General features: G+C 40.9%; 1 protein-coding gene and 1 pseudogene across 2 annotated transcripts in view; one reads left to right on the top strand and one right to left on the bottom strand.

Annotated features, from left to right (window-relative positions):
• Positions 1-26,376, bottom strand: part of DMGDH (dimethylglycine dehydrogenase) — a 67,995-nt gene extending 41,619 nt beyond the window's left edge. The window contains exons 1-5 of the mRNA XM_084628482.1: positions 26,040-26,376; positions 23,008-23,182; positions 8,829-8,927; positions 4,467-4,631; positions 2,739-2,943 (exon numbers count right to left, since the gene is read on the bottom strand). Coding sequence (XP_084484608.1) covers positions 2,739-2,943; positions 4,467-4,631; positions 8,829-8,927; positions 23,008-23,182; positions 26,040-26,146 — 751 coding nt within the window. The 5' untranslated portion in view covers positions 26,147-26,376. The remainder of the gene's footprint in view (positions 1-2,738; positions 2,944-4,466; positions 4,632-8,828; positions 8,928-23,007; positions 23,183-26,039) is intronic.
• Positions 11,668-17,481, top strand: LOC311521310 (sphingosine 1-phosphate receptor 3-like; annotated as a pseudogene). Its single transcript has 4 exons — positions 11,668-11,677; positions 14,251-15,006; positions 15,101-15,297; positions 17,371-17,481. The product of its transcript is annotated as a sphingosine 1-phosphate receptor 3-like (transcript).
• Positions 26,377-26,478: the final 102 nt, after the last annotated feature.

Genomic DNA, 26,478 nt, shown 5'->3' with positions numbered 1-26,478 from the left:
TTCCTTGTCTCTTTCTCACCCTTGGCTCCTTCTCCCAGTTCCATTCTCCTTGCTCATTCTATCCCAATCTTCACTCCTCAGGCTTCTCATCTCAGTCAGTCTCCTTGCACAGCCAGTCCTACTTTTCCCCTCTGGGCTCATTGTCTGAGCCTCAATCTCCCTGCCACTCCCAGTCTCTCTCCACACCCTGTCCCTCTTCCTCCCTCCTGCCCCAACACCTTGTTCACAGTCTCCTTACCTAGTCAATGCCAACTCCCCTGTTCCTGGCTCCTCATCCTATCTGCCTCTCCCCCCACCTCCACTGACTTCCAGTCTTCCATCCCAAGTTTCTCATACAATCTCAGTCTCCAACTCCACCTTCTCCTTGTCCAGTGCCTTTGCCAAGCCAGTCCCAGTTCTTCATCCACACTCCATCTCCATGTCAGATCTGTCTCTCCTTCCCCCATCCCCTTTGCCCCCCATTGCCCCTAGTCCGTTTTCCTGTCCAGACAGTCCCAGTCTTCTCCCCCTCCCGCCTGCCCCATGCCACTTGCTCCTGCAATATCGGTGCTCCCCACAGCCAACTCACTGGCTTACACACCCAGTCAGCTGACTATATAGCACCCAGGCCCAGTCTCTTTGCCCAAAAAGCCCCAGCCTCCCCTTCCCACCCACTGACTCCCAGTTGCAGCCTCCCTTCTTCCTCACCTTCAGCTCCCAGTCTCCATCTCCTTGCCCAACCAGTACCAGTCTCTCCTGTTCAGCTCCTCCTCAGTTTCTCCCTCACTGCAGTCCCAATCTCACCAGAGTCCTTATTCCCATTTACTTCTCTCCCTCCCTCTTGGTTCAGCTTTTGTCCCCTTCTGTATGTGAATCAGAGAGCTTCCTCCTTCACGTGGCCTGGGGGGTTGTGGGGACTCACTCCCTTCTCCCAGTGCTGATGCCTGGCCTAGGATGACCATATGTCACCGCACAGGGCTGGCCCAAGCCCTGCCCCCCCCCCGCCCGCACGGGGCTGGCATAAGCCCTCCCCCCCTGCACACTGCCGGACTGAGCACTTGCTTGAGGCCCATCCCCCGTTGGGCTGGGATTGCTAGTTGCTGAAACCCTACCTGCCCCGTGCTGGAGCCCTGCCTCCCCTCCCTGCAAGAGGCTGGCATCCCTGCTCACCTCCTCCAAACCACCCCCCCCCTTTTTTGGCAAAAGTGGGTATTTGTCTGTTTGCTCTTGTCAACTGATCACGTGGGCAAGAGCAAACAGGACGAATACCCACTTTTGCCAAAAGAGTTGGGACGGTCAGGACAGGGCTTAAATAGGGGACTGTCCAGGCCAAAATGGGCATATGGTCACCCTAGCCTGGAGCAGCTGGAAGCAGTCCTTCTGAGTCCCCATAGCCTTAGGCTGATGCATATGCAGTCTGGTCAACACTAGGATCTGTGAGAGGTTCAGGCACACTCTGAGGATGAAATCTTTGGAGATTTTACCTGTTAAACTCTGCTACGTCTCTTTTTCAAAGGCTTATAACTTGGCCAAATTTGGGTGGATTTTCACAGGCAAAAGGCACATCCCTGACACAGAGGCCACTCCCTGCCAAATTTAAAGTTTCTTCTCCAAAGCATGGGGGCACTAGAACTGTTCAAAGAAAAGGTCTCAAGAATTTAACATGGTCAAAACAATTTATTTTTTCCTAGCCTCGTTCTTTGAAATGGCTGAACAGTTTTGGCAGAAATTTAAAAAAAAAAAAATCAACCTGAAACAGCCACCAGGCATGGAAAATTTCAGCCCAAAGATTAACGTTTGGCAAAGTTAGAAGCAACCGAACACAGGATCTTATAATGGCAAGTATAGGGCAATCATACTAAAAAATGCAGTGTTACTACCCACATATAATAAGGAGAGTTTTTTACATACTGCTTAATATTGAATAATTAATACTTAATACAGTGAAGGTTAGAAGTTACATACAGAGGAAAATAAATACAAATCATTTTAACTTAATATTTCTAGAGCATAAAAATATATTGTTAAAAAGGGGACATTTAACCTACCAGTCAAATAAACAGTAAAAATCCTCCCCTTCCAAGATATGGGAGTGCAATTTCACATCTGAGGGCAACACAGAGTAAGATAAAACTGAAAGGATCAGTATTATCTTATTTGCTGCACCCCTATAGGTCTCTGAGGAAAGATATAATGGAGAGCAGCCAGCCCTTCACTCCCTGCCACACCCCCATCTGATCATTCCAGCTTGTTTCCCAAGGAGCACCCATGTGGGGTTCCATAATTTTAAGGAGAGGGGACAATACTGCAGAGGTAGCATTTTATCCCTTCCACCCACCCCAACCCAGACCACCAGATTGTCTTGTAAAAGCTAATGGGATAGTCTGACCCGTAGTATTTTGTTGGAGACACACAGGAGAAAGAGAGAGAGAAGAAATGTTATTAATGTTTTTGTTCCATACAAATAATAAATAATAATAATGTCTAGTCAGGGATAATTGAAAGGTATTTCTTCCACTAAGCACTCAGTTTCCACAATGTTATTGAGAAGCAAGAGCCCATTAAAAAAAATCAGGACAGCCTGATACCAAATCATGGGTTTTATGGGTTCACCAGGAACTAGAGAGTTACTAGAAAACATATTGCACATGTTACTACAAGACAAATAGTAGAGTACTACTGCTTAGTCTGAGTTTCTTGATCTTATACCAGTTAGTTTTTAAACTTTAAAAGGTATCAAAGTATTTTTTAATTCTTACCTGCTGTATTCACAATTCTGTTTGTTCTAATTATTCCATTTGGAGTTTCAACTTCCCAGGTCCCGTCTGATCTAGGGCTCAGATTTGTCACTTGGACTGGGTAATTTAACAGGGCACCATATTTCCTGGCTCCTGCAGCCAAGGCCATAGTGAGAGAATAGGGATCAATATGACCATCTCCGGGGTTATACAGGCCAGCTAAAACCTAAGTGGACCACACAAGATTAATTCAAATTAAATTTGCTGCTTTCATTGCATCTCATATTAAACTGAATTTCTTGAGTCAACTGAAAAATTTTTTAAAAGCATATTATATTATCAAGACTTCAGCGGGCTAACTTAATTGTCCTATGGAAGTGTGATTCTCCAGCATCAGAATCTATCTGTGATCATAGAGATAGAGGCCAAGGGTGAAGATTTCAGAAAGAAACCCAAATGAACAGAATGTGTCAAATGTCTTCCAAAAATCTCATAAAGGGTTTCAGACAATTCAACATAAGTAGTAACATTCAGAAGGTTTAGATCATTTGCACATTTTAAAATGAGTATGATCATTTCTCATCCCATGAAAATCTATGATAGCTGTTAAAACATTTACCACATTTTAAAAATTAAAATAATGGCCCTGATAACCCCCTCTCATGGGAAAACCAGCGAGGAGGGAGTTAATGGGAGGAAATCTTCTCAAATCTCACCACATGGAGTTCCCTTGAATTGTTCCACTAGAACAATGATTTTGCTTCTACAGAATGGGCTGCAGTTCTTGCTCACAAGTCCAGTGAATTCCTAGGATCTATGCAAATCCCAAGGTACCTGAAGGGAGCCATCCACACAGAAGCCCTATGCCTCCACTCTGGCTCTTGATCTCCAGTATCAATCTCATATCCTACTCCATGACAGCACTGCTTCATTATGAGTAGGCTTGGGAGGATTAGATTTTTTATCAGTAAATGTTAGTAAACACGGATTTCACCATACACATACAAACCAATGAAAAAATATTTCCACTTATGATAACAGAAACGTACAGATGGCAAAGAAAGAAAAGTGCTGCTTGAGAACTTATTAAAATTTGATTTAAGGATATTTACTTTGTATATCTTGACATGTGATGTTGACAATTTGTGTTTTCAGTTATAAAGCTGTCACTTTTTAAATCTCAGTGTCTGTTGTCAGCTACCCCTAACTGTCAGATGCCCCCAACTGTCTGATGCGTCCCAATTTCCTGCAACTGTGAAAATTTAAATTGATAAAAATAAAAATTGTTTAAAAATAAACATTTATATTACCCAGCAAAATTATAAAAAAGTAAAAATCAAATTCTGCCAAGCCTAATTCTGAGCTACTAAACAAGGGGGTTTAGAATAGAAACAATATGCCAACCTTAACCTTCATATTTGCCTTTACTGAGCTTTCTCCTAGAATACCTGGATCTGAGTCTCGGCTCTGTGTCCTGAACAGGCTCTGTGTTTTTCTTTCTTCCCGAATTTACTCTCCCACACAATAGAAACTCCCCCAGAGGATCCTGTTAATGTTGCCTTAATAGAATCACATGGGGAGGTGGCTCATTCTTGTTTATACTAAGTCCCTTTATACTGCTTGAGCCGAAAGCCTTTATACTAAGGGCCTTAGTGCACAAGAGAATCAGGCCCTGGATTTACAGTATGTCTTTGAAAGTCCAACATTTAACTGCAAGGAAAGTTGTTTTCACAAAATGTTATTCTTTACCTTCTCCATGTTCAATATGGGAAACAGCTCTTGTATTCTCTCAGGCCCAATAAGATACTGCTCTGTTGGATGCCAACCAGCTCGCGTCATTTGGTACTTGAATTCATCCACTCTAGTAGGGGTGGAAGCAATTCTGATGCTGCCTGGCTGATGAAACCCCACAGCCTAAAACACGGATAGCAAAAATAAATGAATGAGTTATCACTAGGACTTTGTCTCATCCCTGTCTAAATGCCTGATCCTACACCAGTGAAGTCAATGGGAGTTTTGCCATTGACTTTGGTGACCACAAGCCCTAAATCCCCTTGAAGGATCAGGCCCCAAATGTAGAACTGGGGGGAGTAAGGAACAATTTGTAACCACATAAAAGCCTAACTAAGCTGAGCGAGCATATTACTTAAATGTACACTACCTTCAAAATAAGCTGTAAAAAAAAAAAAGAAAAAAAAAAGAGTCTCTGTATCGTATTTCATTATTCTCTGTTAATTTTGAACCTCTAAGATTGGATTAATGAGCCAACTTTGTGGGCTTTATTCCACCTATTTATGCATTTTCAAAAATAGATCAGATAAATTTAAAAGTAAATGTTTAGTATTTTATACAAATATAATCTCAGTATCAGTATTATGAGCTGGGTAAACTTTTCTGAAACCAGAGGATGTAACCACTGTCCTTCATTTAAGATAGTTGTAGGAAACCATTAATCTCCTTTATGAAACAATTCACATCAAACAATTCACATGTCACCAGCCTAATTAAAGGCATGTGCAAGGCAAATGTGGGCAAAGGGGTTTCACTGGCTTCTGTTTTGTGAAGGTTTGCATGTCTCAGAGAGAAACTAGAAAAACCAGAGAAAATGAGAGAAAAGGCAGCAAGGAAGAACCAGAGACTGCTTGAATAAGCAATGGGAACATTGTGAAAAGCCCAGAAAGAGTTTTTGCACTGTGTGCTGGCTGAAGAGAGCTTGGCTAGAGCTGTGAGCAGAGAAACTGTCTCCTGCGGCTGATTCCTACAGTATTCAAAGAAACAGGACTTTGATGCAGTCCTGTTTATTTGCTAACAGTGTACAAAGATACCTGACTCCATCATCAATTTCTCCTCCTAACAGAACCAATCCACAGGGCCCTAAATTTGGCTAACTAGTTGAGTCAAAAGGGATAAGAATCAGCATTTTAAACATTGACAATATTACAAAATAAACAATAAAAAGTTAACTGACCACACATCTTTACTGAAAAAATAAAGATATTTTAATGAAGTATAATTAATTAAATCCAGTTAGAAAGTGCCTGTTCACATTACTGACTGTGGCCCGATCACCCCCACCCCACAAAGATTTCTTCTTCTAATTGTTCTGTTGGGAAATGGAGCTAACCCCCTTGCAAACAGGCTGAGCGACTACTGGGATGCCATGGCAATCCACATGGCGACTCTGTGACCCTGCAATAGTTATCCTCTCCATTCTGTTGCAGCAAGGCTCCATTGGAGCTGCACCACTAAAGATTACTGAGCTGGTGACTAACTGAGGAATCCTCCCACTCTAAGGGGTATCTCCACTGCATAGAAGGGGCTGCAGAAAGTTAATAAAACTTGGAGGATATTAGCTTTCATGAAGAATCTCTGAAGGACCAGTGGAGGCACAATGCATGTCTCTCCTGCCCCACACTCAACCTGCCCACTGCCCAGCTCCTCCATATATAGATGACTCCTGTATCAACTGAGTGCCTTCCACAGAATACAGGGCAAGGTGGGTGGGTGCTGTTGCAGAGGTGATTGACCCTTCTTTCTGTGCATGAGAGGTGTGATTCATGTGTGAAGGACCCTCACTTTGCACAGGTTATGGGTGCATGATAGGGCCTCGTAAGTGTAAAGGACTCACTGTCATTTACCAATTTCTGCAAAATTAGAGAATAACCAACGAAACAGAAATAAAAAGGAAGTCTATTATACGACGGAACATGCTTTTGTCATTTATTTTGTCAAGTGTAGTTTAAACTAGGGCTGTCAATGATTAAAATAATTAATCGCACTGTTAATAATAGAATACTGTGTATTTAAATATTTTGGATGTTTTCTACATTTTAAAATATATTGATTTCAATTGCAACACAGAATACAAAGTGTACAGTGCTCACTTTATATTATTTTTATTACAAATATTTGCACTGTAAAAAAGAAAATAAATTGTTTTTTTCAATTCACCTAATACAAGTACTGTAATGCAATCTCTTTATCATGAAAGTTGAACTTACAAATGTAGAATTATGTACAAAAAAATAACTGCACTCCAAAAAAAAACAATGTAAAACTTTAGAGTCTACAAGTCTACTCTGTCCTACTTCTTGTTCAGCCAAACGCTCAGACAAACAAGTTTGTTTACATTTGCAGGAGATAATGCTGCCCGCTTCTTGTTTACAATGTCACCAGAGAGTGACAACAGGCATTCGCATGGCACTGTTGTAGCTGGCGTCGCAAGATATTTACGTGCCAGATGCGCTAAAGATTCAGAGGTCCCTTCATGCTTTAACCACCATTCCATAGGATGATGACGGGTTTTGCTCAATAACGATCCAAAGCAGTGAGGATCAATGCATGTGCATTTTCATCATCTGATTCAGATGCCACCAGCACAAGGTTGATTTCCTTTTTCGGGTGTTCGGGTTCTTTAGCTTCCGTATCGGAGTGTGGCTCTTTTAAGACTTCTGAAAGCATGCTCCACACCTCATCCCGCTCAGATTTTGGAAGGCACTTCAAATTCTTAAACCTTGGGTCAAGTGCTGTAGCTGTCTTTAGAAATCTCACATTGGTACCTTCTTTGTGTTTTGTTAAATCTGCAGTGAAAGTGTTCTTAAAATGAAGAACATTTGCTGTGTCCAAGACTGCTATAACGTGAGCTATATGGCAGAATGTGGGTAAAACAGAGCAGAAGACATACAATTCTTCCCTGAGGAGTTCAGTCACAAATTTAATTAACGCATTATGTTTTTAAGGAGTGTCATCAACAGGAAGCATGTCCTCTGGTGATAGTGATCGAAGCATGAAGGGGTATACAAATGTTTAGCATATTCGGCACATAAATACCTTGCAACACCAGCTACAAAAGGGCCTGTCCTCACTTTCAGGTGACATTGTAAACAAGAAGCAGACAGCATTACCTCCTATAAATATAAAAAAACTTGTTTGTCTGAGCAATTGGCTAAACAAGAAGAAGAAATGAGTGGACTCATAGATTCTAAAGTATTAAATTGTTTTATTTTTGAATGCAGTTATAGAACAAAAAAAACTCTACATTTCTAAGTTTCACTGTCATTATAAAGCTATTGCACTACAGTACTTGTATGAGGTGAATTGAAAAATACTATTTCTTTTATTTATCGTTTTTACAGTGCAAATATTTGTAATAAAAATAATAATATAAAGTGAGAACTGTACACTTTGTATTCTGTGTTGTAACTGAAATCAATATATTGGAAAATGTAGAAAAACATCCAAAAATATTTAATAAATGTCAATTGGTATTCTATTATTGTTTAATAGTGGATTAAAACTGTGATTCATCACCATTAATTTTTTAATCACAATTAATTTTTTTTAGTTAATGGCGTGAGTTAAGTATGATTAACTGACAGCCTTAGTTTAAACTATTTGTGCTTTAATACCTCCCGGTATATGAGTGCATGTACTACATTAGATCTAGTAATAGCAGAATTCACTCTGGCATTCTGATAACATCTTTAATCTTGCTGAAAAGTAGGGTAAGGCCACAGGGTTTTTTGTGAGAATTATCAAATTGGCAGATTAGCAAAGTGAGAGAGAATCACTGTGTTTGTTGCAGCGTCAAACATGAAGGAGGGAAAATGTTGGCTGGAGAAAATTATATAGTCACCAAAGCGAAGCACAGCTCTGAAATGGATACGATGAACTACAGCAATCTTCTCAATTACAGACAGCATTAAATCATTTAAATTAAAACCAGGAATGCCTAATTGTCAGATTGCTCATTCCTGAATGCTGTTTTAACTCAAATAGAAAGATGATACTGCAGTCTCTTTGCCTGCTTGGTTTCTCAGTTATAAGTGTTTTAATTTTGAAATCTGTTTTCTATTTAAGAGTTAGAAGGATTGTGGGGGAGCATCTACAGTACTCTGGAGTTAAATGCTAGAAAATGAATGTAGGATAGACATACAAATAGTAAACGACATTCAGATAAAGTGAGCCCTTGTGGTATGAGAGCTCCCTTTATACGCATGTGCGCACACACACGCACACACACACACAATGTATCCATTCTAAATCTCCCCATAGTTTTTTTAGCATGACTAATATTGATTTGAATTAACATTTTTAAAGTGTTTAATTCACCTGCCCAGTCTCCTCCTCCAATTTTTCATAGAGTTTGATGCTGTAGTAATGGATTTTCTTCAGATTTATTCCAGGATGAAAGTAAGTTGTTAACCCAGCCTTGAATAAGAAACAAAAAACAACATATGAGTATTTCTGGAAATGCATTGTTTTCTCTTCCCCTTTCTAGGCAGCTTTTTTTCCAGATGTTATTCAAAAGGAACTGTCAGGAAAAGCAACACATGGCTGTACAAAGAAAAGCAACACATGGCTGGAGCCAACAGTTCTTTTTATTTAATTAATTTATTTATAAAAAAATTGTTTCGTAGTTTACCAGCACTCTCCTTCCATGCACAGATGTTTTTCCAACTGTCTTCTCTCATCAGTCAAGTCACAATATTTCCGTGGTACTTGTTCTCTACTATAGTTTCATTCCTTGCTTAAACTATTCATTTTTCTACATAAATCTTTTGGATGAGACATAAAACTGAGTTCCCAACTAGCTGTGGTTTCTAAAACTCCTATAGTTCTTTCATATAGGCTACAGTACATGGGCCTTGCCAAAATATACTGCTGCTGGAGATGTGGGTCCCCCGGAGCCACACTGGCTCATATTTTGGGACAATCCCAAATCCTTTTGGTTAGAATAAGGCAAGAGGATTAATATAATAATGGATCCCTCCTGAAAAATTACTTCTCAGAACTGTGTTTTGGGATATATTCCATCATCTTAGAAACTTTCCAACTCACAGAAAGCTTGGTTCTGTAGAGCAGAGCTTGCAGCCAAATGACTTACACTGCTTACGTGGAAGAGCAGACTGCCTCCAGGAACAGAAGCTTGGCACAAGAAGCTAGCTGACCTAGCAGCTAAAAAACAGCCAATGTTTAAGAGAAGAGGGACGTCAGACACATTTGATAAGATTTGATCTAACTTTTTAGAAACCTTTGATTAATGTCTGCTAGCTGGAAACTGAGATGTTGCTCTTCTTTCCTATCCCTACCACTTTTTGTCCTTTTTCTTGCTTCCCTTCCTTCACTTTTTTGTTCTTTTGTCTGTTCTCTTATTTTTGGAAGGAAAAAAATCAATAAAATATAAACAAATAATAAAAAAGATCATGGAGTTTTCAAGAGGAGGGATATAAACACTGGTATCCTGGCTGAATCCTAATACAGGTGATTACATCCTGTCTCCCTAAAAGTCCTCTTATAATTTTTTCAAGAATGCGGACAGTTTCACTTTACACTTTCCAAATAAGCACATACGTAAAACTACTTTTAGTTTTGACATTTTTCAGTTTGCCATCTCTAGTTACTTTGCATTGTATATTTTTCTTAAGCCTTTAAGTTTTCAAATCAATGGAACTCAAATGAATAAGGCTAGCAGGTTTGGTTTTATTTAAAAACATCTTTCTGTTTGTATTGAATTTAATTTTAATGTTATTCCTATAACAATTTATACTTTGCCATAAGAAGCATATATAGCATCACTAAGATCAAAAGTGGTAATAGTTCAACAATATCTTAGAAATGCTCTGTCCAGGGACTTTATTCTGCCCTTGCAGGGGGATAGATTCAATGACTTTGAAGGAACGGTAGTTTCCCAATTTTCATTACGAGGATTTTCTCTTTTTTGGTATTTTAAAACTTATACAACAGTATAAACCCTTATCCCCAAAAAGAGACCCGTGGAAAACAATCTAACCTATGAAAACCATCCACCTAAACATAAATATTACAGTGGTGGTTACTGTGAATTATTTTTGTTACTAAGGCTTGGATCCATAAGTATCTTCCATATTGTTCACAATCTGAAAGTCTTTGTTTTAATTGTTTTGAGCCGGAACCTAGTGCAATTTTATTGCAGTTTTTGCAATGAATTTATGTCTTGATCACTTCTTAAAAATTAAGTCCTCAAGGTCTAATCTACTGTTTTGCTCAATAAAATGAAGAAATAAATAAATTATATCTTAACTCTTAAAACACTCATTTTTCTCTAGCTATTTACATGTATTTCGCTTGCTCTCAATTCATATCATAATCTTTGTACTGTCTTCCTTTATTTGTACAAACATTGCCTGATCAGTCTTTTGTTCCTCCCCTGGATGTATTTAATAATCTTCTATATACAGTAAAATTCAGTTGTAGTGATCACTGTTGGTAATAATAATTTAGTTATATGGGCCACAAATTACTTTCCAAAACCATTTGCTAGTGGCTCTGATGTGTTCACCACACAATAATACCCATACCCATGGGCATTTAGTTACAAGGATCAAGTTTGAAGTAATATCTTTGACCTTTTTAAATGTAGGAAGGAATTTCACACTTTTTGGAGTGCTATTTGGCTGTAGATAAAGAATGTTATTGGTTTCAAGAGTGCTATTTAGAGCCAATTATAACCTGACCAACCTGCTTTAGGATTACAATTCCGAGAAGAGTTTGCTCTATCTTTGCCAGATGGAGATTGTTCCTTTATATATGTCTGATTTGAGAAGGTAACTGTCTTGCAGATCTAGATGTGGTGACCATTTGCATATAAAAATCAAAACAGATATTGTCAAAATCCATCCTTATAAAAATTACGGAAGAATCCTATTATATGTTTAGTTTCTTGTATTTTAGTTCTGTTCTATTCTGGATTTTATACTGCACCCATTATCACAGCAGCATTCTGATGAAAACTGGCATTATTTCTTTCATCACATATTCACACAATCTGTCCCCTTACAGATTTGACCAGAACTCCTTACTATGACTTTATTTTCTTTGTGCTGTGATCTATTAGGTATTCTGTAATAATTAAACAGCATACTACTTTGAATTTTGCATGGTAAGAATATTACATAAAGGGTTTTTTGGGATGATACATGGTAAGCACTGCTTTAGCAAACAACTGTTCAAATTAAAAACAAAGCGTCAGATTCTGTCTAGACTGACTTACTCCTTGTGCAGCCCTAATGACTTCGATGGGATTGCAGTGATTCAGGGCAGAATAGGACTTGAAGAGATCTATGAACCTGTCAAAGGCTCAATTTTGCTCCCATTTCTACCCAGGCAACCACCACTTGTTTCAAAGGTGGTTAGATGGGTGTAAATATGAGCAGAATTTGGCCTGATAGTTGTGTCTCCTATTAACGTTAGAGTAAAATCCATGCTTTCTGTATTGTCTTTATTTAAATAAAATGAAAGTCAAGCAACTTTTTCACAGTACTGTGCGTAAAACAGCTAACACAATTTATATGAAATTTTGTAACACTGTTCCAGAGCTGAGAACTTGCAAGCTAAGTTTCAGCACTGAGAAACAACAGAAATACAATGGATTTAAACTGTGACCCTTAGTTCTAGCAATGCTGGCTGGACTATGAAAGAGAAAATCTGAAGCAGTATATTGTCTGAATTAAAATGTAAGCTCCTTGGGCTTACATAGCTCCATATATTGCTATATTGTCTGTAAAACTGTTATGAACATGTACCGCGCTAAATAAAATAAATAAATAAAAATATATTTTAAGTGCTGCCTAGTGTGGCATTACTACAGGCAAAACAGTTGTTATATGAGCCAGTATCTAGATGACATGAGCCATAACTACTGACAATAACTTTGATCCCTCTCTTTTTCAACTATGTCACTTTGAAGTTTTACATAATAGGCATTCCCTTTTGAACCTATATCACAACACGATGTTCTGAAGCAGACTATTTTATTGTCCTACTGTAATACCACCAAATTCTGTAGCAGCAAGAACTTTTGACTATATGACAATCACAATCTTCACAATATGACAAGAACTGCTGACTATATGACAATCACAATCTTCACAATATGACAATCATCCTGTTGTGGGAGCTTTTTCTTCCATTTTGTCTGCTCCCTTACTACAGAATTCTTCACCTTGAAACTCTACTACAACCCATCAAGACCAAAGTGCTGGCAAGTAGTGTAACTGTTGCACCTTTATTCATCATATACATTTTGACAAGTTTCCATGACCCTTTTTTCATTTATGTCCTGCCCTCCTGTCCCATTTTTGGACATGTACACTTTTGGCCCAGTAGCAATTTTGAAATTTTTAACTATTTTTCTTTATTGGGTGCATTTGAACGATTTGTGAGTTTTTTCATGTGTTACAGTTGGAAGATATTCAGAAGAAAACAGGTTTTTTACACATTTTAAGTAAAGTTCAGTAGACAGAGAATAAGCCCTTTTAAAATAATTTACAAAATAAAGCAGATTTGAGAGAGAAAGGCCAACAGAAAGAAAGTTTTAAAATTGCAGAGAAAGGAAAAGAACAGAAATAATTTTAAAAGTGCAGGACAAAGAAACAAACAAAACTTGTTCTACTTGTAAACTGTAAAGAAAGCTTTAAAATTTGTATGGGTTTTACAATTAAAAAAAAATTTTTTTTAAAAGACAACAGCCATAGCTTTGTCATTGCATGAAGTTCACAGATAAGGCCATAGCCTCTAACATGGTAATCTGAAGAAACAGCTCCAAGCCCACTTCCTCGTCCTTTCCTGACTTTTCCCACCTTGATTTAAAACTGTCACGTTCTTTTGCTAAACACACAGTTTTTAATCTTATCAAATAAACTTTTAAAAGTTTACCATGAACTACAGACCAGAAGGATAAGAGAGCTGTTCTGGATTTCAAGGGAATAGTGATAACAGACACCTTTTTTGTGAAATAGTTTTGTAGGTAGCCATTCTTTGTTGGCTATCATGCTTTGGCATCAGCAAGCATTTGTCATACAGAAACTTTATGAGGCATTATTTTCCCCCATACAATGGACTATCAGAAACAATAAATAAAATAAAATTAACAAAAACATTTTGAGGGGCTACAGGCATGGAGATATTTTGTAGCAGCACCATCAAAGCAACAATTACATTTTTTTTGTTTTTGTTTATCATTACATTCAAAGGGCCGTAAAGAATTATTTTTATGTTTTCAGATAACACTTTACATTTTACTTTTATATAAGCTGTAACCCTAGATGTTTTACAGCATTAAATAGTGAGAAAATAGAGGTGTTATGACAACTAAAGCCCTATTGCAGAGTGCCTGGGGGAAATTAAAAGGCACAGCCAAAGTGGCAGAGGCCACAATTTAAGAAGGGTGCAGGGGCTACTTTGCGATGGCCCACATGAGCTACTGCCTATATTCCTAAACACACATGCACAAACACAAGGGGAACAGGACATCCATATGCCTTTTCTTGTTGACAAACTGTAACCTAACAACAGTATAATTCAATACTAAGGATGCAACCTACTTCCCTTTTCACAACCCCCTCACCGCAATATACTATGAAGTTTCTCCTCCACCTAAGAAGAGAGGCCAATGGTATTTTGAAGTATCAACCCTAGATTATTGGCTAAGAAAGTATTGCACAACCATTGCATAAAAGAGAATGAGCCATTTGAACAGATCTGTTGATTAAAGATGGAAGTGCCATTTTCACCCCTCAAGGAAATGAAGAGGCTGATTTTCAGATACTGCTAATTTATAATTATACACAAAAACTTATTCTACGAGAAAAGGAAACGGATTGCATGGACTTTAAAAAGTTGCATTGTTGATTATATGTAATCTCATAGTTCTGGTGGACTTGATGGTATTGATCACCCTTGGAAAAACAAATTTCACAACTGGGTGTACTTTTTTATTGGTAATTTGTGATTTGTTAACTGGAATAGTTTACAAAGTAAACATTCTTATGTCTGGAAAGAAAACTTTGAGCCTGTTCCATATGATGTGGTTTATTAGGGAAGGCAGTACGTTTGTAGCCCTAGGAGCTTCCACTTTTAGTTTGTTACCCATAGCCATTGAGAGGTATGATTAAAAGGAGGTCTTAAGATGCAAGTACAGGGTTTTTCCTACTTATTAGAACATGCTGGCTTATCTTGGTTTCTTTGGGTACCTTGCCAACCCTCCACTGGAATAATAACAATAACTCAGCAGACTGATCAACAATATTTCCTCTTCATTCCAAGAAACAGGTTGTATTTTGCATAAGTATCTTTATTACTGTTTTGGTGACAACCATCCTTTATGTGCATATTTAGACACTGGTAAAGTCCAGTAGTCGTAATGTCACTAAGCATAACAACTCAAAGAGATTGATAGTACTGTTTCGGACATTTGTGATTGTAGTCAGTGTATTCATTGTCTGATGGGCTCCATTGTTTATTCTGAAGGGTAGCTGTGTTGGAGTGCATCTGATGAAATGGGTTCTAGCCCACGAAAGCTTATGACCACAAGGACTCCTTGTTGTTTATAGTGTTGCTCATAGATGGAGAGTGCGCCATTTTATGCAAGGCTGATTGGTTCATTGCCTGGGCAGTCACTAATTCTGTGCTGCATCCCAGCATTTACACGATGGCTAGCAAGGAAATACAGAGGGTTTTCTTTTGCCTTGTTTATGGCTGTCTAGTGAATACCAGAGAGGCCAGATTTAGCCTGTTCAGCCCAAAGCAGATTACAGTCCAAGTAAGTCTATAGCTTTTTAGGATTTAATTAAAATTTTTTTTTCAATTTTCACACACTTAAATCATAGGAAAAAACATTAACCATTTTAAATTAGACTACCTATTTATCATATCGCTTGTTTTGACTTGAGTTTTAAATTTTGTAAGAGAACTACCTCAGGAAAAATATAAAAGTAATACAAAGCTCAGGGTTCAATAGCCCGTGTCATCCTGTGCCCTTAAACAAAAATTCCTCCATGCTTAGGGAGACAGACCAATGGACTTTTGAAACATTAGTCCTAAACTATTGGCTAAAAGAGTATCACACAGTTGCAGCATAAAAAAGGATGAGCGGTTACAGACCTGTTGATTAAAGATGGAAGTGCCTAAAAGCCCCAGAACAAGCAGCTCATGAAGAGACATCATACAGGCGAGGTTATGGGAACTAAAGAAACAAGTATACTGTTGACACATAAGAATTTGAGACGTGTCTTGGGAGCAGGGCAACAGAGATTGCTGCTGTTGAATGTGATCACAAGGACAATGCGGAGGAGAAACACAAGGCCAAATCGTTGACCCAAGTTTTGTTTGAGACTCTGGACCCAGACTACAAGACAAACAATTCAAATGGAGGGTTGTACAAAGATGAGTCACAGGTACATTGTATGTAAAATATTTAGAAACTTGGAGGAGACCTGACAACGGTGGCTCAATTGGCTAGAGCAGGGGTTGGCAACCTTTCAAAGAAGAGCCTTTTTTTGTGTGCGTCTTTGATCAAAATATTTCGAGAGCTGCATCACATGTGAAGCTACTTGTAGAGTTAGAATTTATCAACTAATAATAATTGAACATATTAAAGTTATTACTACTCACCAATACTTTTAATGCAACTTCTGTTGTTGCACATCTTTAGAGAGTTGCTCAGTGTTTTGTGAATATGCTGTGATTTTCATTTTCAAGCAGGACTCAAGACAAACATCTTGCAGTTGGCTCCTCAGTTTGTTTTTGACAAAATTCAAGTGGGAAAACACTTGTTCACAGAAGTACGTTGAACCGAACACTGAGAGAAGCCCTTCAGCTGACTGTATGTATCCGGTAGACAATTCCAAACGTTGAATATAATCTGGTCTTGTTGTTTAAGGTCGCCCATTTCAGACCATTTGTGTTGTAGCCCCAGGGAGGATTTCTGCCTTTCTAGATTTTCAAGTTCAGTGACAAGATCTTTCAATTTTAATTCCATAAATCCCTGTCTTGCAAGTCTGCTAATTCAAGTTCAAATTGCATTCTATCGATTCCTGCATATGCTGAAAAATTCGGTGCAGAAGTGTCAGCTTCAAGCGGTTTCAACAGAAATGACAAAGTGGCCTTTTCCCTTCTGAACTCGTGAAATCAGTCAGCAAATGCAGCTTGCATTTTGATGACTGTTTCCGCAAGGAACCTAACATCAATGTGATAGTCATTTGTTTGTTTGTATTGCTTCAGTGTTGGGACATGCACTAACATGCCCATCTCAATGTCCCTAACAAACAAAGACAGCTTTCGTTCAAATGAAAGAACTTCTTCCAAAAGCAAAATTGCAGTATTTCCTTTTCCCTCTAGCTTCCGATTCAACACGTTTAAATGAGAAGTTAAATCCACCATGAAATTGAATTTCTGCAACCAGTGAGGATCCGTTAGCGCTGCATATTTAAGGCCCTTTTCTTGGAGGAACACCCTAATTCCCTCAAGACATGATGCAAACCTCACCAGGACTGCACCTCTGGAAAGCCATTTTACCTTGTTATAGAAGAGAATATCAGAATATTGGCTGTTGACTTCTCGAGGACGCTCACAAAACTGCCGATGATTGAGAGCGCTTGCCATTATTTTGTTAACAAGCTGCATGACCATGACCATTTCCATTACTTTTGAGATTTCCTCTGGAAACGATTGTGCACACATAATCCTGGTGGATTATGCAACAAAATGAAATTACATTGTGCTCCATACTTTTTCAAAGAAAAGAAAAGAAACCATTGTGTGCCCCCTTCATGCTCGGTGCTCCATCTGAAGCAACAGAAATTATTCTGTTGATGTCAATATCTTTTTGTTTCAGACTTTCAGTGACAGCAGATGCAATATCTTCACCCCGAGTTTGTTCTTTGAGTGGCAACAACGCAATCAACTCTTCTTGAGGACCTTGATCATTAACGTATCTGCCGAGTAAGGCAACCTGAGAAATGTCATCCACAATGCATGTCTCATTGCAGACAATAGAAAAACCTGGTGCTGATCTAATGTCACTAACCTGCTGGCTGGTTACGTTTCTGGCCATCTTAATAGTTCTGTCCTTTACTATCTTGCAGATAATGGCATTTCTCTAATTTTCTTAACTATTTCATCTTTGTTTTTAAAATTGCCGAAGAGGTCCTCAGATGTTTTAATGAAACATTCTTTCAAATATTCTCCATCTGTGAATGGCTTCCCTCATTTGACGATTTCTTGAGCTGCTACGAAACAAGCAGTAGTGATTCCACCTGGCGCCTTCATCCATTTAGCAAACGTAAATCTTGTTTGCTCTGCATTGTGTTGGAGCTCCTCTACTGCTTTTTTCCTCACATCACCAGCTGGATAGGTTATTTTGTTAGCCTCTAAAGTGCCACAAGTACTCCTTTTCTTTTTGCGAATACAGACTAACACGGCTGCTACTCTGAAAGGTTTAAAAATGTTTCTTTTCAAAATGTCTTTCTAGGTTTGATTTCTTATTGTTGGATAATTTCTCGTTGCAAATGAGGGACAATGGGAGTCCGGCTGAACTCACGATAAAAGCGTAACACTCAGTCCAATCATTTTTAAATTCTCAATGTTCATCTTCTATCTTTCTCTTTGCGGTTGTCATTTTATTGATTGAAGGTATTTATCGGATCTGTTTTATTTCTGACTTTAGACTTTTTCAAACTGTTGGAGGTTGGAACATACTAGTAAAGACAGACCACATCCACTTCCTTTTAACGAGAAATTCCAGGAGTTTTATTGGTAGACAACAGTTGCCTTGTTAATGAGCCATTTGAATTTGAATATAAACAGGAGGGGGCTCCGGGCTGGGGCAAGGGATTAGGGTGTAGGAGAGGATGCAGGGTCTGGGAGGGAGTTTGGGTGCAGGAGGGGGTTCTGACCTGGGTCAGGGGGTTGGGGTGCAGGAGGGGGTACAAGGTGCAGGCCCTGGCCAGGAGGTCCTTACCACAGGTGACTCCTGGAGGGCGGTGCAGAGGGCTCAGGCAGGCTGCCTGCCTGTGCTGGCCCCACGCAGATCCCAGAAGCAGTGGGCTGCTGACAGGTCTCTGCGTGCCCCTGGCAGGGAGGGAGGCGGCTCTGCATGCTGCCCCCACCCCCAGCACTGTCCTCAGAGCTCCCATTGGGGTTGGATCACAGAAACCCCCTTGAGGCTGCCAACTGATGTGCCAAGACTACTTCTGCCCCTGCTTTCTCTGCCAGCTTGGGACTCCAGCACCCTGTCTTGCGGAGCCAGACACGCCAGTCTACTCCAACACAGACCCAGGGTCTGAACCACATACCCCAAAGCTGCAGACTTAACTGAAAGCAACTTAAGAAGTGTTCCTCTCTTTAACACTCAGATGCCCAACTCCCAGTGGGGTCCAAACCCCAAATAAATCCGTTTTACCTCATATAAAGCTTATACAGGGTAAACTCATAAATTATTCGCCCTCTATATCACTGATAGAGAGATATGCACAGCTGTTTGCCCCCGCCCCCAGGTATTAATACATCCTCTTGGGTAATTAATAAGTAAAAAGTGATTTTATTAAATACAGAAAGTAGGATTTAAGTGGTTCCAAGTAGTAACAGATAGAACAACGTGAATTACTAAGCAAAATAAAATAGAACACGCAAGTCTATGTCTAAGAAAACTGAATACAGATAAAAACCTCACCCAGTAAGCTTCCTTTTACAGACTAGTCTCCTTCTAGTCTGGGTCCAGCAATCACTCACACTCCCTGTAGTTACTGTCCTTTGTTCCAGTTTTTTTCAGGTATCCCTGGGGGTGGAGAAGCTATCTCTTGAGTCAGCTGAAGACCAAATGGAGGGGTCTCCCACAGGCTTAAATAGACTCTCTCTTGTGGGTGGAGACCCCCTCCTCTCTCCTATGCAAAGTCCAGCTCCAAGATGGAGTTTTGGAGTCACATGGGCAAGTCACATGTCCATGCATGACTCAGAACTTACAGGTAGCAGCCATGGTTCACATGCTTCCTTAAACGTCCTCAGGTAGACTTCTTATGTGGATTGGAGCCTTACAAGATTCATTGTCCTTTAAGTGTTTCTTGATTGGGCACCTAATTTGCACATTCCTTTCTCAAGAAGCTGACCAAATGCTCTACTAAGGCTACTTAGAAATCAAGCCAGTACATAGCCAATATTCATAACTTCGAATACAACAATGATACATGCATACAAATGGGATTAATAGATTCAGTAGATCATAACCTTTACAGAGATATGTGACATGGCAGATGCAGCATAAAACATATTCCAGTTATGTCATATATACTCATAAGCCTATTTCCATAAAACATTATGGGGGGCACCGTCACACCCTCCCAGTGGCAATTTGGGAATATCTGCCAACCTAGGCTCCACAGACCAGGGTTCTACTGCCACGGAGCCTTACACCAATATTCTGCAATGGGTAGCAGGTCCTGAGGTAATATATGTAATTGATGTACTCCCCTTTCCCTGCACTTCAGCAGAGAAGTAGGCTAAAGTATAGGCCAGAGCTCAGTCCTCTCATGATTTCTTTTTATAAAAATATTATAAAAAGTTAAATCACGGAGAGAGGCCTAGTAACAGACTCACATCTTGCTTGCTGCTGGCCCCTAGTGGTCAGTCATGGCATTGTAGACACTCCATTTTAGTCCCTCCCTCTCTGGGACTAGCAATAAATTCAACATAGGCTTCATATTAGAGAACACCCCTTTATTCAATAAAGAGTCCACCAAGCAAGAAAAGAAACCCCTTCACTTAGGGCTCTGGTCCCACTCTCGTTTCCCGAGTTGACACTTTATTCTAAACAGTCTCTGAAACTTCCTTTAAAGTGAGGAACTCCCAGCTCTCTGTCAGGAGCTGTGATACAGCAGTCTTTTCATCAGCATTATGCAAAGAACCCCCACCCCACCCTCCTCCCTGAAGCTGGTACTCAGCTTTCACCAGTCTTCTATTATTCTTATACAAAGAAACCCCCCAGTTCTCCTCCCTGGAGCTAGGTTGAGAGGAACAGCCTTTACTCTCTACAGGGAGACCACCATTCTCAACTGATTCTCCTCCTTGGGAAAACCCTCATTGAGATCAAATAAGCTTTCCATGAAGCCAGGTACTCATTTAACAATTAAGATTTTGCACTGTGGCACCAAAAGTGTATGTGTGTCAGCTGGACTCCTCAGAGCTAGTTCTTCAACCATTTCCTCAGAATCAATTCAGCAACAACAGTCCGAAGAGCCCCATGGCCAGCAGTAATTGCAGTCCTGGTGTCCATAGTTGGTCATCTCCTCCGCTTTCAACAAGATAGAGAGTCTGGATCCAATGTGGCAGAGGCTCTGGGACCCAGCTCTCACAATAGACACATCTTAGTCCTGTACTGTTCATCCACTGAGTCCACAGAGCAGTCTCCAAATCCTCTTATTTATAACCTTTCCCTAGTGAGCTCTGACTGACTCAGCTTTCAGACACTGATTTGTATGGAATCTGTTAGACTTCTAGCCCTTAATGGAAACCCTCTGCATAGCTTCAGAGACCGCTTACTGAGCATGCCCAGTAACTACCACACATCCCACCCTGAGATACCTCTGGGCCCTTCTCTAAGGGCTTGTCTACACTTGAAATGATACAGCCCCTCCCTGAGAGGCAGTATCTAGGTCGATGAAAGCAGTCTTCTGTCGGCTTAGCACTGTCTACACAGGGGGTAAGGTTGGCTTAACTATGCCCCTCAGGGATTTTTCACACCTCCTGAGTGACACAGTTAAGCCTACTTAATTTTCTAATACAGACCAGGCCTCTGTGTCCTGCTTTGTTCTCTGCACATATACAGATACCAGAGACAGAGGATTCAAGAAGAAATCCATGTCACCTCCTCACTGCTTCTCTCCCCTCCCTAGGCTAAAAAAAAAAATGTACAATAAAGTATTGCTACAGTACAAGCATATGTGTTATATTACCACTTGACAGAGGGCCAATGCTGGTGTCAGAATGGGACATTAGGTTTGGAAGGAAGGACAACAATATTTTTGTTCAACTTAAGAAAAAAAGCTGTTCTTCTAATTTATAGTGCTCTCTTGCATTGCTGTTTTAAGTATAACAAATCTCCTTTAGAAGTAAAAATTAAAGTTTAAAAACCCAAACTATAGCCACATTTCTATAATAAATTTTAACAATTATTTTCACTTCTGTGGCATCATCCCTCCAAGAATCTCATAAGAATATGCTGGATCAAACCAATGGTCCATCTAGCCCAGTATCCTGTCTTCTGACAGTGACCGGTACTGGATGCTTCAGAGCAAATAAATGGAATAGGGCAATTATGGAGCAATCCATCCCCTGCTGTCTAGTCCCAGCTTCTGGCAGTAAGAGACTTTGGGACACCCAGAGCAAGGAGTAACATCCATGACCATCTTGACTAATAGCTGTTGATAGACCTATCCTCCATGAACTTATCTAATTCTTTTTTGAATCCAGTTATACTTTCGGCTATAACATCCCTTGTCAATGAGTTCCACAAGTGGACTGTTCACTGAGTGAAGAAGTACTTTCTTATGTTTGTTTTAAATCTGCTGCCTATTAATTTCATTGGGTGATTCCCGGTTCTTGTGAGACAAGGTGGGCGAGGTAATATCTTTTATTGGTTCTTGTGTTATGTGAAGTGGTAAATAACTCTTCCTTAGTCACTTTCACCACTCCACTCACGATTTAATAGACTTTGATAATTTCCCCACTTAGTCATCTTTTTTCTAAACTGAACAGTCCCAGTCTTTTTAATCCAGGGACTGCATATGCAAGCTGCTCCATACCCCAATATATTTTGTTTTCCTTCTCTGTACTTTTTCCAAGTCTAATACATCGTTTTTGAAATGGGGCAACCAGAACTGCATGCAGTATTCAAGGTGTGGGCATATCCTGGATTTAAAACACTTTACCAACACTTATCCTACTTTACAGATAGGGAGCATGGGTAGTTTAAGGGTACGTCTACACTGCAATCACAGGATGCAATCACAGTCAACATACTCAAGAAAGCTTTAATCTAGCTATCTTGGGAGCCAGAACAGTAAAGCCATGCCAGTACGAGCTTCAGCGCAGGCTGTAAAAATCCTCCCAGAACCCTCAGTTATTTCTCGCTGGGCTAGCCCACACAGAAGCTCACGCTACCAGAGCTGCACTGTTGCACTGCCCATCTAGCTTAATTAAAGGTAGCTCAAGTGTCTTGGCTCAAACTGCAATCAGAGAAGTGACTGCAGTCTAGATATACCCTAATTGGCTCTTCAAAGGTCAGATAGTGAGTCTACCATAGATCTAGGAACAGAATCCAGTGCTATCCTTTGTATCTAGATAAATAATAGAGAAACTGATTTTCTGGAAGGCCATGAGGTGGGGGAAATAAAATCTTTGCTCTACTGTCAGGTTTTACAAGTCATCTGAAATCTCTTTTCGTATTTGAGATCTTAGTGATTAACAAGAGTTTTCTTACTGCATGCCAAGTAGATCCAGCCGTCAGTTCAGATTTTTCTAGCAGAATGACATCCTTCATGCCAGCCTTGGCCAGGTGGTAAGCAAGACTTACACCAATGCAACCACCTCCAATAATCACTGTCTCTGCTGTATCTTTCCATTTAGTTCCCAAGAAAGAAGATGGCTTTTCTTCCCTGGAAAAAGAAAGTCACAAACAGGACACAAAATTGATCTTTCATCTTCTCATCTAAGCTAGTAGTTAAAAGTTACCTTTAAAAATTGACCTTTATCTAGTCTCGTCTCCTGTATCTCACATGCCATTTAATTTCACCCAGTCACCCCTGTGTTGAGCCCAGTAAATTGGTTTAGACTAAGCATTGCAGTCCTCAGGAGACTAAACAGTTGTATGACACAGGCAGAGAACAGAAGAGACTGAGGTGTTACCAATGCCCAGTGCCCTTGCAATGGCAGGTAACTGATTAGGTTCGATATGCCAGATGATACCAGCTGGTAATCCATGCTCTATGATGCAGAGAAAGGTGAAAGAACCCTAAGGTCCCTGCCAATCTGAACTGGGGGAAAAATTCTTCCTGAATCCAGATCTGGAGATCAGTAAGACCCCGAGCATTTGAGCAAGACCACCAGCTAGGCATCTAAGGCAGAGGACCCTCTATACCAGTGGTGGGCAACCTGCAGCCCGCATGCGGCCAGACTGGGTAATTTGCTGGCAGGCTGCAAGACAGTTTGTTTACAATGACTGTCCTCAGGCACGGCCGCCTGCAGCTCCCAGTGGCTGCGATTTGCCGTACCCGGCCAATGGGAGCTGTGGGAAACAGCAACCAGCAAGTCCGTGCGGCCTGCGCCGCTTCCCACAGCTCCCATTGGCCTGGAACGGCAAACCGTGGCCACTGGGAGCTGCAGGCAGCCGTGCCTGCGGATGGTCAATGTAAACAAACTGACTCATGGTCCACCAGGGGATTACCCTGATGGGCAGTGGGGCGACCACAGGTTGCTCACCACTGCTCTTTACCATCTCATAACACTAGATGATCTGGTGGTCCTTTCTGGCCTCACACTCTATGTCTGTATGACACTGGTTCACTCTGTCCAGTGCCCCATCTACAACAGTGGCCACCCTCTGATGTTTCAGAGGAAGGCAAAAAACAAAACAAAACAAAAAACCCAGCTTCTGGATCATTTTTGTGGCCCTCCTTTGAACTTTCTTTAGTATTTCTACATCTTTCTTGAAATGCAGACATTAATACTGGGCACAGTATTAGTAACAGCGTTACCAAAGCTGTGTACAAAAGCAAAATCACTTCCCTACTTCTACCTGATATTCACCTTTTGTAGCTCATGAAAGCTTATGCTCAAATAAATTTGTTTAGTCTCTAAGGTGCCACAAGTACTTTTCTTTTTGCAGATACAGACTAACACGGCTGCTACTCTGAAACTTGTCACCTTTTTATGTATCCTAGGATTGCATTAGACCTTTTACCACAGCTTTGAAATGAGAGCTCATGTTGAGGTGGTTACCTATGATGACCCCTAAATCCTGTTCTGAGTCATTGCTTTCCAAAACCAAGTATCCCTGTAGGTATAACCTGAATTCTTTGTTCCCAGATGTATTACCTTTAATTCAGCTTTGTTAAATCCATTTTGTTGGATTGTGACCATCTAACCAAGTAATTCCAAGCACTCTGTAACAGTAGCCTGTCCTCCTTGTTATTTATTACCCCACCAATCTGCAAACTGTATCAGCAAAGATATATATATCATGGTCTACTCTAAATCATCGGTAAAAATATTCAATAATGTTGAATCAAGAATCAGTTCCTGGTGGACCCCTCTAGAAACATCTCTCCATTAACTAAACACCGGTCTCCCTCCCCAGTGGCCAGTCTCCTTAGTGGAGGGAGCCGGTCCGCCCCGCACAGACCGGGAGGGGGTGAGAGCTGTTAGTGAGATCGTTTTTGTCCATCTAAGGTGTACCCTGATGGTTCCACTTAATGCAGTTTTAAAAATCAGAATGTCATTTGGTACTAAACCAAATGCCACAGAGAAATCCAGGTACACTAAATCAACATATTTCAGAGTAACAGCCCTGTTAGTCTGCATTCGCAAAAAGAAAAGGAGGACTTGTGGCACCTTAGAGACTAACCAATTTATTATTTATTCATCCGATGAAGTGAGCTGTGGCTCACGAAAGCTTATGCTCAAATAAATTGGTTAGTCTCTAAGGTGCCACAAGTACTCCTTTTCTTTTTGTAAATCAACATAGTTGCTGTAATCTTGTTCTTTTAAAAAAGGTAGCTCTTGACAAGACCTACCTTCCATAAAAAAACATGCTAAACTGGCATTAATTATATTTTTAGCCTCTAATTCTAGAGTCCCAGATTAACCAGTCCATTATTTTGCCGACGATTGATCTCAGGCTAAAATGGTCTGTTATTCCCTTTCTAAGCATTGGAAATGCCCTAGCATTCCACCAATCCTTTGGAATTTCCTTAGGTTTCTAAGATTTGTTAAAAACTAAAAGTAAGTGGCTCAGAGAGCTCCTTGGTTAGCTCCTTTAAGACTCTGGGGTGTAAGTTATGCAGCGCTGCCAGGAATAGGTTTAATTTTAGCACTAGCTGCTAATATGGATTCCCCTCTTCACCTGTAATGAAGCCAAAACTGTCCGACGCCTTTTCACTAGTATTTTAAAGGCTTCCTCGCTGTCAAACCCCGCAGACTAGTGTGATTCGAGGGTGCCTCTTTTCTGACAACTGCAGCACTTAACTTGCTGTTCAGCTGTTAAAACCATGAAGGGAATGGCTCGGGCAGAGTTTAGGGATAGGGAAGACCTATATTCGGTCAGCTCGCCCGCCCTCGCCTCTGTCACTCGGGGTCATACAACAACTGCGGGGGGAATAGCGCCTGTGCACAGGGAAGCCCTCGCCTCGCGAAGTACTTCCATCCGCACCAACATTTTCCCTGCAGAAAAACCCGAGGAGAGCGCGCGTCGCGAACCACCCCCACCACAGGCTGTAGCCTGCAGGCAGGACTCACCGCCCCGCAGTGCAGGAGCCGCTGCTAAGGGGGCGCGCCCAGCGGGGTAAGGCGAGCTCTCGACCTCGCAGCTGGGGTGGGAGCAGCCTCCGGGCTCCTCGCAGCATGGCGCGTGTCGGACCCTCGCAGGCGCTGGGCCGGGCTGGCTCACTCGGCAGGGATGGAAACGGTCTCCCGCCCCAGGGGCCAGTCTCCTTAGTGGAGGGAGCCGGGTCCGCCCCGCACCGAGCGGGAGGGGGTGAGAGCTGCCTTGCGGCGGGGCGGCACAGAGCTACCCCCCAGCGAAGAACGTCCCTGCTGCCTTCCCTGTCGGCGAGTGTGAAGTTACATCACGTCGGAGGGGGAAAGGGGCCAAAGCGCCGCGCGCCCGGGGCTCACACGGCATTGGCAGCCCCGCGGTGGGGCTAGGGTGGGAGGGTGTTGCCTATTCCGCAATGGG

The sequence above is a fragment of the Lepidochelys olivacea genome, assembly GCF_965140295.1.
Source record: "Lepidochelys olivacea isolate rLepOli2 genome assembly, chromosome: 5".
NCBI lineage: Eukaryota > Metazoa > Chordata > Testudines > Cheloniidae > Lepidochelys > Lepidochelys olivacea.
The sequence above is the reverse complement of the archived record's forward strand: the minus strand, read 5'-3'. Positions and strand labels throughout refer to the sequence as shown.